Source organism: Bison bison, unplaced genomic scaffold (assembly GCF_000754665.1).
Source record: "Bison bison bison isolate TAMUID 2011002044 unplaced genomic scaffold, Bison_UMD1.0 scf7180017851926, whole genome shotgun sequence".
Lineage (NCBI taxonomy): Eukaryota > Metazoa > Chordata > Mammalia > Artiodactyla > Bovidae > Bison > Bison bison.
In genome coordinates this window covers 355,663-370,653 of record NW_011482499.1, presented here as the reverse complement: position 1 = coordinate 370,653, position 14,991 = coordinate 355,663, and the positions used below count along the sequence as shown (strand labels likewise).

Genomic DNA, 14,991 nt, shown 5'->3' with positions numbered 1-14,991 from the left:
AGCTGCTTTCATCTCTGTCACTGCGACAGGGACAGAGGGGCTTGTCTTAGCTATGGATGTATCCTCATTTTCTAGGACAGGGCCTGATACACAGTGGGTTCTCGAGAAAGTTTGCAGAGTACATGGAAATATGAACTAGAAGTAAATCCTTGTTGAAACAGACACACAAGTAGTGATGCTGGACGAGGTGGGCACGTGTGAGGGTGTGTGAGAAAACAGGCCAGGGATACAGGGACTGTGTTGGGGGTGTGGGCTCCGGAAAGTGGGGCATTCTTTTTTAAAAGAAATTCAAAACAGACTTCTGGAAGGTCATTTTTTAAGAATCTTGCTGGCAGTGTGAAAACACCCACCCCCCGCCTGTGCATGGCCCCACCCAGCCTCACGTGGCCACCTCATTCTCCCCCCACGCAGGGCTGGCTCCCGGCATATATGAGTCTCTGTGGAGCTGGGGCAGAAACCAGCAAGGCCACCCATCCAGACACCTCTCGGCGAGGGGAGAGTGTCTGAGGAGCCTCACCCAGCCTCTGCACTGAGGGCCTCCGAACACATCGCTGCCACCACAGTCCCAAGATGCCAGCGGTCCAGCTGCTACTGCTGGCCTGTCTGCTAGGGGGTGTGGGGGCCAGGACAGCCCAGTTCCAGAAGGCCAACGACCGGAGTGGCCGATGCCAGTACACCTTCAACGTGGCCAGCCCCAGTGAGTCCAGCTGCCCTGAGCAGGGCCAGGCCATGTTGGCCATCCAGGATCTGCAGAGAGACAGCAGCGAACAACGCGCGACCCTGGAGTCCACCAAGGCCCGCCTCAGCTCCCTGGAGGCCCTCCTCCACCGCCTGACCTCAGGCCAGCCCGCTGGGCCCTTGGAGACCCAGCAGGGGCTGCAGAGGGAGCTGGAAGCCCTGAGAAGAGAGCGAGAACAGCTGGAAACCCAAACCCAGGAGCTGGAGTCAGCCTACAGCAACCTCGTCCGTGACAAGTCGGCTCTGGAGGAGGAGAAGAGGCGGCTGCAGGCGGAGAACGAGGATCTGGCCAGGAGGCTGGAAAGCAGCAGCCAGGAGGTAGCAAGCCTGAGGAGGGGCCAGTGTCCGCAGGCCCACAGCAGCTCTCAGGATGTGCCATCAGGCTCCAGGGAAGGTAAAGACGTGGGGTGAAGGTGACAGGATTCATGGTGATCTGTTGTAGGTGGCCCAGGCCTATCCTTCCCACCCTGTCCTTTCTCCCGGAGACCACACACACAGCATGAGGCAGACAAATGAAGGAGGGCAAAGCAACCACTTGCACATATTCCTAGTACATTAACTCCTGAAAATTCTGTCAAGGTTACTGGTTCTGAGTTCTTGTACTCACCCATGACAGTTTTCACCATTCACAGCAAAATGAGAAATGGAAGGACCAGATGAGATGCCTATATATACAATCAGTAGGAAGTTGCCAACTCTCCTTTTAGAAAACTATCCTTTTGTGAATCTTTGTTCAGAGGTTGTTGATTCTTGCCTTTTGTTGTTAACACGTCCTCTATTTATGAAATGATTATAGGTGATAGGGGTTTTTTTATGTCCTTCCTTAGCCAAATAAAGAGGCAGCAACCCTTTTGTGTGTTCCCTCACTATGTTGTTTTGGAGGTTTTCCTGCTCTCTGGGTAATCTGATAGGGATTGACTTAAATCTGTAGATTGCTTTGGGTGGTATTGCGATTTTAACAGGATTGATGCTGGAAGTTTTCCTGCTCTTGATTCAGTCTGAGAACCTCTGCCTTTAAGTCACTTTGAGGTGGCTTTTGCTGCCTCAGATGCTGTTCTGTTCATCCTGCCCGTGCCAGAAGGTGAGTCCCTGAGTGTCTGGGCTGGGGGTGGGGGCACTCTTCGAGCAGCTGGGAAGACAGTATCGTTGTCACTTTTTGTGAAATTGTGCTCCCAAATATTTGCTGTTTAATAAGTTTTCCAGTCATGAGGAAATAAACAAGCAAATCCAGTTATGGGACAACTACCCCAGAGTCTTCAAAGATGTTGATATCAAGAAAGAAAAAAAGGGAGGTGGGGGACCTTGTTTTCAATTAAAGGGGACCATAGAGATGTAGTGACCAAGTGCAGTGCGTGACCCTGGAGTGGCTCCTGCATCCAGGGGCACAAAGCTGCAGAGAAAAGGTTTGGGATCCTTGAAGAAATTTGAATATAGACTGCTTGTTAGATTACGTTATTGGGTTAATGTTCAGTTTCTTGGATGAGAGATGGTAGTGTGGTTATGAAGAATAGCCCTGTTCTAAGGAGATACATACTCAAGTACTGAAGGGTGAGGTGTCAGAAAGTCTACAGTTTACTTTAAAATAGTCTGACAAAGATTATGAATATATAAAGAGAGAAAGAAAAAGAATACAAATTAACAAAGTCTGAACAGTTGGTAAATCTAAGTGAACAGCACATGGGGATTTATTGTATTAATGCTATTCTTTCAACTTTTCTAAAGGTTTGAAAATATTCAAAATAAGATGATGGGAAACTTTTCTAAAGAGAGGCAGGTGTGAGATCAGAAAACCCAAGAGCTGATGCCTGGGTATGACCTCAGGCAAGTCATCTAGTCTCTGCATCTTGATTTCTCACCTATAACATGGCAATGAAAATTCCTACGATGAATAAAGATTTCTGTGGGGTTCAAGTGAAATGACTGTAAGATATAAAGTATTTTTAAAAATTTTATATTGCTAGAGTTGGAAGATATTCAGTTTAAAATTTTCTTTTTAAAAATGTATATTTATTTGGCTGCTTTGGGTCTTGTTTGCAGTGCACAGGATCTTTAGTTGTGGCATATGGGATCTAGTTCCCTGACCAGGGATCAAACCCAGACACCCTGCACTGGGAGCATGGAGTCTTAGCCAGTGGACCATCAAGGAAGTCCCCTAAATTTTACAGTGAAGGAAAGTAAGATGCCAAGGGACCCCAGGTGGAAGAGCTGATCAGTGACAGAGCTAAGATTTGTTGAACTTAAGTCTTTGAGCACTAATGAAAGAATCATTATTAATACAAGTGTTAATGAGGCATTATGTATTTCAGACTGTTTACTGAATGAAAAGCAGTGTGCGTTTATGAAAATGAGGCAACTTTTTTTTATTGTCTTGTGGTCATTTAACAAATCTTTGGAAATTTATTCTATGTGTTTTCTGATTTTATATTTCTTTTTGTCCTTTCCAGCTGCTCTACTTTTGAAATAAAGACAACAGCCTATTAGAGTGAAGTCCAGACTTGGAAGCTCTTTTCTAGCAGTGGGATTTTCCTGAGCAGGATATTACATTAGTATAAGAATGTAGAGCTGGAAAGGGGGCCTCGAGAGCATCTGGCATCTCTGGCTCATTTGGGCAGACCTGGAAACTGAGGCCCACAGAGGTTACTCAGTGCTCCCCAGTTGCCAGTCCACTGCTGGCAGAGCTGGGACTAGAATTCAGCTCTACCTAGAGGTTCAGTGGCTCCTAGGACCCTGGTGGGACCTCTAGTTTGTAGAACCTAAACATGAAAGACAAAAGGGTTACATTGAAGTGACGAGGAAAGGCATGCTTGGAACAAAAGATGTGCTTCTGAGAGTAAAGGGCTTGGGTGCTGGGCCTCAGGTGTGGGTGTACGTATGCAGGGGAGGCAATACCTGGGGAATGGAGGCTGGGCGGTGAGAGCTTACTGAGTGAGCAGAGGAAAGGACTAAGAAGGGGGACATTTTCTTACTCCACCTGTAATTCAAATTGTCACCACCACTTTATTGGGTAATTGTTGCTGCTGCTAAGTCGCTTCAGTCGTGTCTGACTCTGTGCAACCCCATAGATGGCAGCCCACAAGGCTCCCCCGTCCCTGGGATTCTCCAGGCAAGAACACTGGAGTGGGTTGCCATTTCCTTCTCCAATGCATTAAAGTGAAAAGTGAAAGTGAAGTCGCTCAGTCATGTCTGACTCTTAGCGACCCCATGGACTACAGCCCACCAGGTTCCTCCATCCATGGGACTTTCCAGGCAAGAGTACTGGAGTGGGGTGCCATTGCCATAGGGAAAAAAGTCTCTATAGAATTACGAAAGACACTTGCTTTTGCACGTGTGTGTGTGTGTGTGTATGAGTTGAAATAAAATACACATATAAAGTGTTGTATTAATAGTTTTGTAGTGAGATGTCTGGAGGGACTTCCCAAGTCGTCCGGTAGTTGAGACTCCCTGCTTCCTACTTCAGGGGGCACGGGTTCGATCCCTGGTCGGGAAATTAGATCCCACATGCCTCACAGCCCAGCCCAAAAGTTAAAAAAGAAATGTCTGGAAATCTTTTAAATAACCCCTAAATAGAAAACACAGATTACAGAGAAAAATTAGAGTTGCTTGTAGAGTCACAAGAGAAGCCCCACTTCCCCCTTTATTTCTCCTCTGCTTTGGACTGGTCATCTCAGAGAACAGAATCCAGCATGTGGGCTTGTGGCAGCATTTGTATGACCACATCCCAGGGAGGAGAATCAGGGATGGGGGGAATGTGACAGGGAAGGAAAGAGAACCAACAAGGGGTGGCGGTGAGGGGCATTCTCCAGTGGGTCCCCATGGTGGGCAGCAAAGGCTTGACCCCACAAGACTTCTGAGGAATGGAATGCAGCAGAGGAAGGGAGCACTCCTCCCTGGATCCTGTGCTCTGTTGGCCAACGATCATCCCATGGGATGTATTGCACTTCCCTGATCCACAGATGGGGGCACCAAGCTGGTTCTTGCAGAGCCTGCCAGGCTCCTCTGTCCATGGAATTCTCCAGGCAAGAACACTGGAGTGGGGTGCCATGCCCTCCTTCAGGGGATCTTCCCGACCCAGGGATCGAACCCGGATCTCCTGCACTGCAGGATGCAGAGAATGACCTGCAACTGGAGGTAAAGTGGAAAGCACGCACTGAGGTGTCTGGCACACAGTGACCAGCCAGGGGATGGACTCTAACTACGAAGGGCTTCTTTTGCCTGAGTTCCACCGTGGTTTAAAAATGTCACTTACAGATCAAAACGTCAACACGTATGTATCGTTTCTGTAACACGCATTGATTCCAGAGACAATAGATGTTGGAGCAGCACTCAGGATAGTAGTCTGCTAGCAAATCTTCAGTTTCCTGGAGTATTCATGACAGCCTGTAACTTCGTCAGCACCCTTCTTTTTTTTCATCTTCTTCATGTATATAATACTGACCTAACTTTTTAGGCAGATAGAAAATAGCTACATTAATCATTATAATGTCATTTGCATATAGATATATATGTTATGGAGAAGGCAATGGCACCCCAGGAGCCTCCGGTGGGCCGCAGTCCATGGGGTCGCACAGAGTCGGACATGACTGAAGCGACTTAGCAGCAGCAGCAGCATATATGTTATGCAACCTTATGTACCTTATATATATATTGCCTCTGTGTATGTGTGTGCATGTGTGTGTGTGTGCATGGTATGCAAGCAAGTTAATCAGCTCAGGTTAAGCTCTCTAGCATGTGTCCATCAAGCAGCGGTGAAAGAGTCAGGACAGAGCATGAAGAAAATATTTCCAAAATTTTGTAACCGATATGAACTTTTCAACCATAGAAAGACTGGATTTTCAAAGAAACAACTCCCTAAAACTTTTTAGCTGTCCGATACAATATAGTTCTTAATCTTTTCAAAACCTCTTTTTGTTTCCCCCCACACATATTCAGAATGAAATTTGAGTGATTCTAAAACATTCCAGAGAAACTTTAGCTTTCTGTTACATTTTTTATTGAAGACCATTTCATTTTCAGTTTGAGCTAAAACTTCTGAGGGTCAAAGAGTTTGAGGAACTTGTCCAAAGTCACACAGCTGGTACATGGCTGGACTGAATTAGGAAAGTATGACTTCTGGCCTTGCCAGGCCCCTTCACACAACAGCTCCCCTGCCTTTTGGGCTCTGTATCCTCTCCCACAGGCTTCAGTTCTCATGCCCGCTCTGCTCTGGGAATAGGACCATTGCCAGGTGCTGCTGGCTGACACAGCCACGCAGCAGCCAGCAGGCTTGCAAGCCAGCCATCCCACCTGCCAAATGAGAACTGGCCTTGCAGTCATTCTGGAAGCGATTCCCTGACATTATGTTTTATTGTGATTCTTGTTTACTCCAAAGAAAGCCATGAGGCGTGGTTCCTGCAAAAAGTGATTAAAGGGGATGGATGCAGGGGAAGGCAGGGAGAAAGGCCCCTGGTCAGAGCCCTGAGGGCCTTGGTGGGACAAGGAAAGGAACTGGGAACCAGTTAGGCACGGGTAGGGGGAGAAGAGTTGATGGCAAGATAGCTCTTTGGGTGCACCGTCTGGGAGCTGTGCGTGTGTGAGTCACCCACTGGAATCTGAGTCAGCTCCAGGAGTGGGTCACCACCCCAAAGAGCTAAGCAGCATCTTCCAGGCTCTTGTAGAGCTTCTGGTAGCAGTCTGGGTTCATACTGGAGTCAGAAACCACATAGCAGATTAAGTCAGGAATGCTTCACATGAAGAATAACTGATGAAGGAGGACCAACTATGAGATAAAGTAAACTCTGCATGGCACCCTAGGTCTGAGTGAGGGGAACCAGAGGGAGCACAGACTTGGAATGGTCCCGGCTTCATGGAGGAAGGTGGTTTCAACCCATGAGACAGCAGAGAGGCTGGCCGGTTAGCCTGAGCTGGAGCTGGTATGGCCACCTCTTGAGTCTGAACCAGGCTGCAGGCATCTGCAGAACCAGCGTGGGGGCTTGCAGAGGTCCATAGAGTAGGGGGGGTCCCTGTGCAGGGACTTGGGGTGCCATGTAGCGAGGGCTGTGGAAGGGTTATGGCCAATCTGAGGTGGCAAGGTCACAGAGGAACCAGGTCCTGGACTCGTGCCTAGGCAGGGCTCCACCAGGTGTCCTCACACTGGTGCCCACCAGCCCAGCCCCTGCAGGAGACCCACCTGCTTCCCCTGCAGTGTCCCTGCAGCACCCTCTACTGAGAAAGCTCAGCATTGTGCTCACTTTAGAAGAGAAATACCTTGTGTTTTAGAGAGCATCCATGAAAGGGTGTGTCATCTATGCATTCAGCACTGACAGGCAATACATTTGTAACTGACACTCAACCCCACCATAGGGTGGAAAGGTTCACAGCTGCCATGACCATGATAGATAATGGGTTCAAGTCCCAGTCCCACCACTTACCAGCTGTGTGATCTTGGGCAAGTAACTTAACCTCTCTGAGCCTGTTTGCTCTTCTGCAAAGTGAGGATCATAAGGTTCCCTTTTAGGACTGCTATGTGGACTAGAAGAGCCTAGCATGGTACCTGGCTCATAGGAAGCACTGAGTAAGTGGCCATAGTTAATTAGGTGCAGACTGCAGTTCTAAAGCCTTACTCTATTTCTCTAAAACTTGTGAAGGCAACAGATCACATAAATAATGTATATAAAACTGCTTTGAAATGTGGAAGGAGCCATAAATACCTCTTAATCATCTCTTTTCACAAATAAACTGTTTTTCAGTATTTCAGTGCCAGTACTTTAGCTGGCTTCAAGGAAGTTACCTGGGGAAATGCCTGTAACTTTGGGTTCCTCCCCCTTCACATTTCTTTATTCCCTGTGGCTAAAGATGAGGTTTTTCTTTTTTATTTCTCTCTCTCTCTCTTTTGGCTGAACTACACAGCTTGCAGAATCTTAGTTCCTCAACCAGGGATTGAACCTGAGTCCCCCTGCATTGAAAGCACAGAGTCTTAACCACTGGACCACCAGGAAAGCCCCCCATTTTTCTTAACTTTCTTCTCACCGAATGGCAGGTATATGCCTCTACTTTTCTCACTATACATCTTTTTTTTCAGTAAAATTTCTCACTGAATTATATGACCATCCTAGTTACATTCAGAGAGTGAAATAATTTGTATCAGATGCACAGAGGAAGAAGCTGGGTGCAGGGGAGGGCGGGTCACAGTGACCCTCGATGGATGGCAACTTTGAGTCATGGAGCGGACAAGCAGGGAGCTAGAGAGAAGCAAGGGAACTCTCTAGCTTTGCACAGATGCCACTGTGATGATATTTCTTGCTCACCTGAAACCTCATCTCCACAGCTCTGCAGACAGGAAGGCAATTCAGGGAACCGAATTAATGTCCCAAGACTCCCCAGGAACCATTTGGATTGAATGTTTCTGAATCCCAAAATGAACCCATGTTACTTCTCGGCCAAGAGGACTTGCCAGACTGAATTCCTCTGGGAATTCTGAAGGGAACCAGGGAACCAACTGTACCCCTTTTCTCTATATCTAGCCTTGCACGTCTGGAGAAGGAAATAGCAACCCACTCCAGTATTTTTACCTGGAGAATCCCAGGGAGAGCGGAGCCTAGTGGGCTGCCGTCTATGGGGGTCTCACAGAGTCGGACACACCTGAAGCGACTTAGCAGCAGCAGCAGCCTCGCACCTCACAGGTGCTCCAGAGGGGCTGGCTGACGGGATGGATCAACAGCTTGCCAAGGCTGCAGACAATGAAGACCTTCCACACCCCTAAGGGTACTCCCAGTTAACCCTGGAGTTTGGGTGCATAACCAGGATGACCTCAGTTGGTTACACATTTTGATTTAGAGCTTTTAACCCCTGAGGCAGCCCAGTCTAGGAACATCCCCGGGTGTGAGGATGGTGCCCCCCAACCCCCACCCCCAGGGCAGTCACACTCTCCAGGAGGCCAGCTGAACAGCTGCACTAAAGGCAGGGTGGAGACTGTGTTGGGATCAGGGACTGGGGATCAGGATGGGTCAGGGCTCGCTGTGCTGCTGGGCCACACAAAAATACCACCACCAGCACCCTGGCCCAGCCCAAGCCTCAGGGCTTCTTTCCCTGCCTCCTTCCAGGGAGAAACATTTCTAGTATTGTAGTTCACTGAAGCTAAACTCCATGGACTATAGCCCACCAAACTCCTCTGTCCATGGGATTCTCCAGGCAAGAACACTGGAGTAGGTTTTCATTTCCTTTTCCAGGGGATCTTTCCAACCCAGGTATCGAACTTGGGTCGCCTGCATTGAGGGCAGATTCTTTACCATCAGAGCCACCAGGGAAGCGCTTCACTGAAGCTAAATACCAGCAACCGTGAGAGGGAGCCTGGATTTCAGACATGAGAAAATGTGAAAGAATGTGTGGCTTAAGATTACTGAAATGTGGGCACATCCAGGAGGGTTGATTTCCATTACCTGAGAGGTCAATTTAAAAGGGTTAAGCTAACAAGTGATGAAAGACAGAGAATGTCTTCCTGACTTTCTGGGCTGTAGCCTCAGGCATTGCACTGACCACCCTCCTCTACCGTCCTGCACACCTGGGAACGCTGGGCTGGGAGCCAGGTCAGACTGCCTGAGATGGTCGGCAAGAGAAAAGGCCGATGATTGAAGCATATCTTTTTTATTCCAATACTTTGACATCTTGGCCTTGCCGCTACATAAGGGACTGCCCCTCACAGGGTAGTATTCCTAAAGATAGTAAATGACTCAACTGGAAGCACATTTTTCATATTCAAACCAACCAATCCAGAGCCCACAACCTACTCTCTCTTCCTTTGAACTCACACTCGGGGCCACTATTCCTCCACCCTGATCAATGGGGGCCAGGTACCAGACACCTATGGACAGCTCCCACACTTCAAAACCTTTCAGAAATTATCCAAAGTAACCAATCCTAAACCTGCTTATCCTGCCTCACTCATTCCTTCTCCTGGAAATCACAGTAAGTGCTCGCCCATGTTCCCCCTCCCTCCTGACCAATCCTGGTGCTACCCTGGGAGGTCACCCTTTGGTGACCTGTGGTACTCCCTTTGGAGTGGTGTACCCCCTCCTCTAGAGATCAGTGAGTATAACAACTATCTTTTCAATGGCAATGTCTCTTGATCTGTTGGCCTCACCATTGCTATTGTTTAGTCTGAGTCATGGACTGTAACTGACCCCATGGACTGTAATCCGCCAGGCTCCTCTGTCCATGGGATTTCCCAGGCAAGAATACTGCAGTGAGTTGCCATTTCCTTCTCCAGGGAATCTTCCCAACCCAAGGATTGAACTCACTTCTCTGGTATTGCAGGTGGATTCTTTACCACTGAGCCACCCGGGAAGCCTGTTGGCCTCACCATACCTGAATGACAATCCATCTTACATTTTAAAACAGCTGCTCCTGTTATATTCAAGGGCTGCTATATGCCATAATGCTAATCAAAGTAATAATAGCAGTAACTTAATATCTAACCAATGTCATCCACACCTCTCCCCTTCTCCATGGTTCAAACCCTCCACCAAATTCCTATAGGAATCCTTCCTTGTCCACAACTAGCTTTGGAAAGGGATCTGACAGAATATTGCAGCTGAGTATGTAAAGCTTAACATGTTACTTCTTACAGACACATTGGTATTGTGACAAGGGAAAAAAAAAAAGTCTTGCAGGGAATTTGTTCATTGTTGAATTTCAGGCATCCCAGTTGATGCTAAGGATCTTCCCAATATCCCAGCATCAGACCTCACCTACTCATAAATCAGACCTTCTAGTGGGAACCATTTTAACTGTGTACAAGCTTACTTTATTTTGAATACTATACTCTGTGCTAGGCATGTTTCTATCCAATTTATTATTTGTGAGCTTTCTATTATGGGCTTCCTAGGAGGTACAGGGAATGAGGGTTCAATCCTGAGTCAGGAAGATTCCCTGGAGAAGGAAATGGCAACCCACTGCAGTATTCCTCTCTGGAAAATCCCATGGACAGAAGAACCTGGTGGGCTACAGTCCATGGGGTCACAAGAAGTCAGACATGACTTAGTGACTGAGTACACATGCACAAGTTTTTTATTATGGAATTTTTCAAACATTCACAAAAGTAGAGAGAATAACACAAACCCTAACATACCCATCACTTGGCTGTGACAGCTGTCAGCACAGCCCAGTCTTGTTTCATTGTCCTTCCCCTTCCACAACCCCACTTATTATCTTAGAACAAATCTCAAACATGGTCATATCTTTGAAACCCTATTTAAATCCCATCCTCAATATAGTCTAGCCTTAGACCTTCTTCCTCATGGTATAATCTTGCCTCTTTCTTTTAATATAGTTGCTAAATGGAATTTGGAGAACGTGCTCTTTCTTTTAATATAGTTGCTAAATGGAATTTGGAGAACGTGGACTTCCAGGAACTGAAGTCAGAGTTAACAGAGGTTCCTGCTTCCCAAATCTTGAAGGAGAGCCCATCTGGTCATCCCAGGAATGAAGAAGGAGGCACTGGTATGGAGTGAAGTTTCTCCTCTTCTGTACCCACATGGTCTAGTTCTGTGCTCAGAGTTGGTCAGTTCACTATGCGGGAGGCAGGTGGACAAGTAACCTCCCTGGGAGCAGAGGCAGGAAAGGAGAAAAAGAACAGAATCCCTTTTCTGCTCCCTTTCCAGGGTACACTGGCAGGGAGTCGGTCTTTCCTGGCAAAGCTCTGTATTTTGTCACTTACACTTACCATGGAGACTGCACTGCCCCAGGGGAAGATGAGAGATGTATCCATTTTTCCCACTTGGTTGTCATATAGAATGGATTGCATCTGAAAAATGACATTTTTCAAGTAGATCCTTAATATCTTTATCTTGGGGCCAGACAGACACCATGTACCATCCCAGCATATTATTAACTAAAGGTATCTTTCTTTAATTTTGGGTACTAAGGAAAAGTAGCATTGCCCCTCTCCAAGGTGTTCCCTGAAAGCCTGACTTTAAGATGATGAAGACCGTGTCTTTTAGAAACAGGGACTATCCGTAATATTGACAGTTATTGCTAGCACAGAGAGGCATGTAGGAGGATGGGGAGTTTTAAAATATTCAAAATAAGATTCTTTGAGATATGGGCAACACAGAGCTTCCACTTTCTCTAAGGAGATTGAGATATCCATTATAATACAGAGATGTGATTCAAATAGTTCTCAACCATCTCTTCATTTTAAAAATCATATTCAGATTTTATTGTATTAAAATAAAGGCTGAAGTATGTGGTCCATTGGGAAAGGGCTTGAAAAACTTTGTTTTATTGAGATTATTGTAATGACTTGATTTTAATCTCACTGTTTAAAATAATGAAATAAACCAGACATAAAAATCATAAACAGTAATATAATGAACACCATGAGAACTTGCCCAGGTTTAGAAAAATATACAAATATAGTGTGAAAAGCTCTGTGCAGCCTTTATCTTTACAACCAAGTTGAAGTATTTATTCAAAACAATCCATGTATAAGTGGACTCATATAATTCAAACCTGTGTTGTTCAAAGGTCAGATGTACTTGGATTCATATTACATGGTGATCAAATAATATTTCCTGGGCATTTACTCCATACCAAGCACTTAACATGTATAATTACATGTAAAACTTACAACCCTATTACCCAAAACTACTCTTATCTCCCTTCACAAAGGAGAATACTGAATCTTAGAGAGTAAAGTAACTTACTGAAAGTCACACAAGTGGCAGGTGGCAAACTCCAGGGTTTTTTTTTTTTTTGGTTGCTTTGTTTTTTGGCGTTTTATTTACTAGGGTTGGGGCTTCCCTAGTAGCTCAGATGGTAAAGAATCTGCCTGCAGTGCAGGAGACCTGGGTTTGATCCCTGGGTCAGGAAGATCCCCTGGAGGAGGGAATGGCAACCCACTCCAGTATTCTTGCCTGAAGAATTCCATGGACAGAGGACCCTGGTAGGCTACAGCCCATGGGGTTGCAGAGAGTCAGACAAGACTGAGCGACTAACACTTTCACTAAGACTTTACTAGTGTTAGCTTTTAATGTCATTCACTAGCCAGGATAAAGTTTGAGGAGAACTTTTGAGGACACTTTGGAGTATTGTGGAAAATGATTTTTCATAATCTGAAACCACCCATTTGTGCTTCTCTGGACTGGCAAATAGAGGCCTGGGGTAGGGGGATCGTGTGCCTTAGTTTCCTCAACAACTGAATTTTTATAATATCTGAAAATTGAGGGGGCTTCCCTAGTGGCTCAGACAGTAAAGAATCTGCCTGCAATGCAGGAGATGTGGGTTCGATTCCTGGAGATCCCCAGGAAGATCCCCTGGAGAAGGAAATGGCAACCCACTCCAGTAGGCTTGCCTCCAGAATCCCTTGGACAGAGGAGCCTGGCGGGCTACAGTCCATGGGGCCACAGAGTTGGACACGACTGAGCCACTGACACACACACACACACAGAGGGGAAAAAAAGCTTAGGTTTAAACCTGGACCGTTTGCCTCTGGGGTTCTCACTTCTGCGAGCTCTGCCATGCTCCACATCCTGGAACGATGGTGAACACGGTTTTTGTTTTGTTTTCGTTCACCAGGATGCGGAGAACTCGTTTGGGTAGGAGAACCCATCACTCTGAGAACAGCTGAAACAATCACCGGCAAGTACGGAGTGTGGATGAGAGACCCCCAGGCCGCCTTCCCCTATACCGGGGAGACCACCTGGAGAATCGACACCGTGGGCACAGACATCCGCCAGGTGTTTGAGTACGACCACATCAGGCAGTTCACGCAGGGCTACCCGTCCAAGGTGCACGTGCTGCCCAGGCCGCTGGAGAGCACGGGCGCCGTGGTCTACCGGGGCAGCCTCTACTTCCAGGCGGCCGAGTCCAGGACAGTGCTCCGGTACGACCTGCGCACCGAGACGCTGAAGGCGGAGAAGGAGATCCCCGGAGCCGGCTACCACGGGCAGTTCCCCTATTCCTGGGGTGGCTACACCGACATCGACCTGGCCGTGGACGAGATAGGCCTCTGGGTCATCTACAGCACCGAGGCGGCCAAAGGCGCCATCGTCCTCTCCAAGCTGAACCCCGAGACACTGGAGCTCGAACAGACTTGGGAGACCAACATCCGTAAGCAGTCCGTCGCCAACGCCTTCGTCATCTGTGGCACCTTGTACACGGTCAGCAGCTACTCCTCGCCCGACGCCACTGTCAACTTCGCCTATGACACAGGCACCGGGAGCAGCAAGGCCCTGACCGTCCCGTTCAAGAACCGCTACAAGTACAGCAGCATGGTCGACTACAACCCCCTGGAGAGGAAGCTCTTTGCCTGGGACAACTTCAACATGGTCTCCTATGACATCAAGCTCTCCCGGCTGTGAAAAGCTGCCAAGCTGTCAGAAAAGGCAGAAGGAGATAACGTTCAGGGCTCTTGAAGGGAGAGCCGGTCAGCCAAGCCCCACACAGCTTTCCTCTGCTCTCCAAGCTTGCATTAACCCAGAAGAATGTGCATAGTCACCGGGTCCGACTGGGCAGGAAGAGCCATCTGGGGATTGAGACGATTCCATGTTATAATAGATATTCTTTTCCTCTGTCTGCTCTTAAATGGATATTTAGCCAAAATAGTGTAAGTTTTCTGGTGATTTGAGGCAAAAGCTATAATGTGTAGGGGGTTTCTTCATGAAAAGCACAAGACTTTTGATAAATGGGCCTCACTAGCTAAAGAATGTATGTTTGGAGAGGAGGGTGGGAAAAACAGGTTGCCCCACAGGGAACCCAGAGCCAGCACCTGCCCTTGCATGTTGCCTGGTTACCATGAGCTACAATAACAAGCAGCGCTTCTAAAGGAAAAGGGATGGTTCTTGTGGCAGCATGAACATGCATAAGATGTGTCTACTATAGTTGGCTTCTAATGCTTCAGGTGGATCCAGTTGTGTATGACAGAATCTTTGCCCCATGAAATAAAATAATCTTACACAATGTTCTCCTTGAACTTTGTGTGATAGTTTGTAGAAGAGAAGAGTACAGATTCTAACCATCAGATAACTCCTTTGGGTTGGGAGCAGTGATTGCAGGATGCTAAAGTTATGTTTTGTGTGTGTGTGTGTGTGTGTGTGTGTGTGTGTGTGTGTGTAACTTAAAGGTTTGTGCCTGGTTTTGAGGTCTTGCCCATGATGACCCCAGGCAAACTGCGGAGTTCATTCCTTCCCACCCCCATCTCCTTTTGCTTTTGGTCCTTCTCAAACAATCTTTCCAGCTTTTCTCCAACTTACCCTCTTTCACCCTAGCTGTATTTTGGTT

General features: G+C 47.2%; 1 protein-coding gene across 2 annotated transcripts; it reads left to right on the top strand.

The window, feature by feature from the left end:
* Positions 1–410: 410 nt before the first annotated feature.
* MYOC (myocilin, trabecular meshwork inducible glucocorticoid response) lies at positions 411–14,670 on the top strand. Of its 2 annotated transcripts, XM_010852034.1 has the most exons (3): positions 411–1,132; positions 11,086–11,211; positions 13,288–14,670. In XM_010852034.1, exons 1-3 carry the CDS (start codon positions 571–573, stop codon positions 14,070–14,072), a joined length of 1,473 nt encoding a protein of 490 aa, XP_010850336.1. In that variant the 5' UTR covers positions 411–570; the 3' UTR covers positions 14,073–14,670. The 2 variants fall into 2 exon arrangements, with proteins under 2 accessions (XP_010850336.1, XP_010850342.1); XM_010852040.1 differs by lacking the exon at positions 11,086–11,211.
* Positions 14,671–14,991: the final 321 nt, after the last annotated feature.

What these genes read in the sequence shown, in the direction of transcription:
- MYOC (XM_010852034.1), top strand. Translation starts at nt 571, where the DNA reads ATGCCAGCGGTCCAGCTGCTACTGCTGGCCTGTCTGCTAGGGGGTGTG. An exon ending in GCCATCAGGCTCCAGGGAAG is followed by an intron (nt 1,133 to 11,085) that starts GTAAAGACGTGG and finishes CTTTTAATATAG; the next exon opens with TTGCTAAATGGAATTTGGAG. An exon ending in GAATGAAGAAGGAGGCACTG is followed by an intron (nt 11,212 to 13,287) that starts GTATGGAGTGAA and finishes TTCGTTCACCAG; the next exon opens with GATGCGGAGAACTCGTTTGG.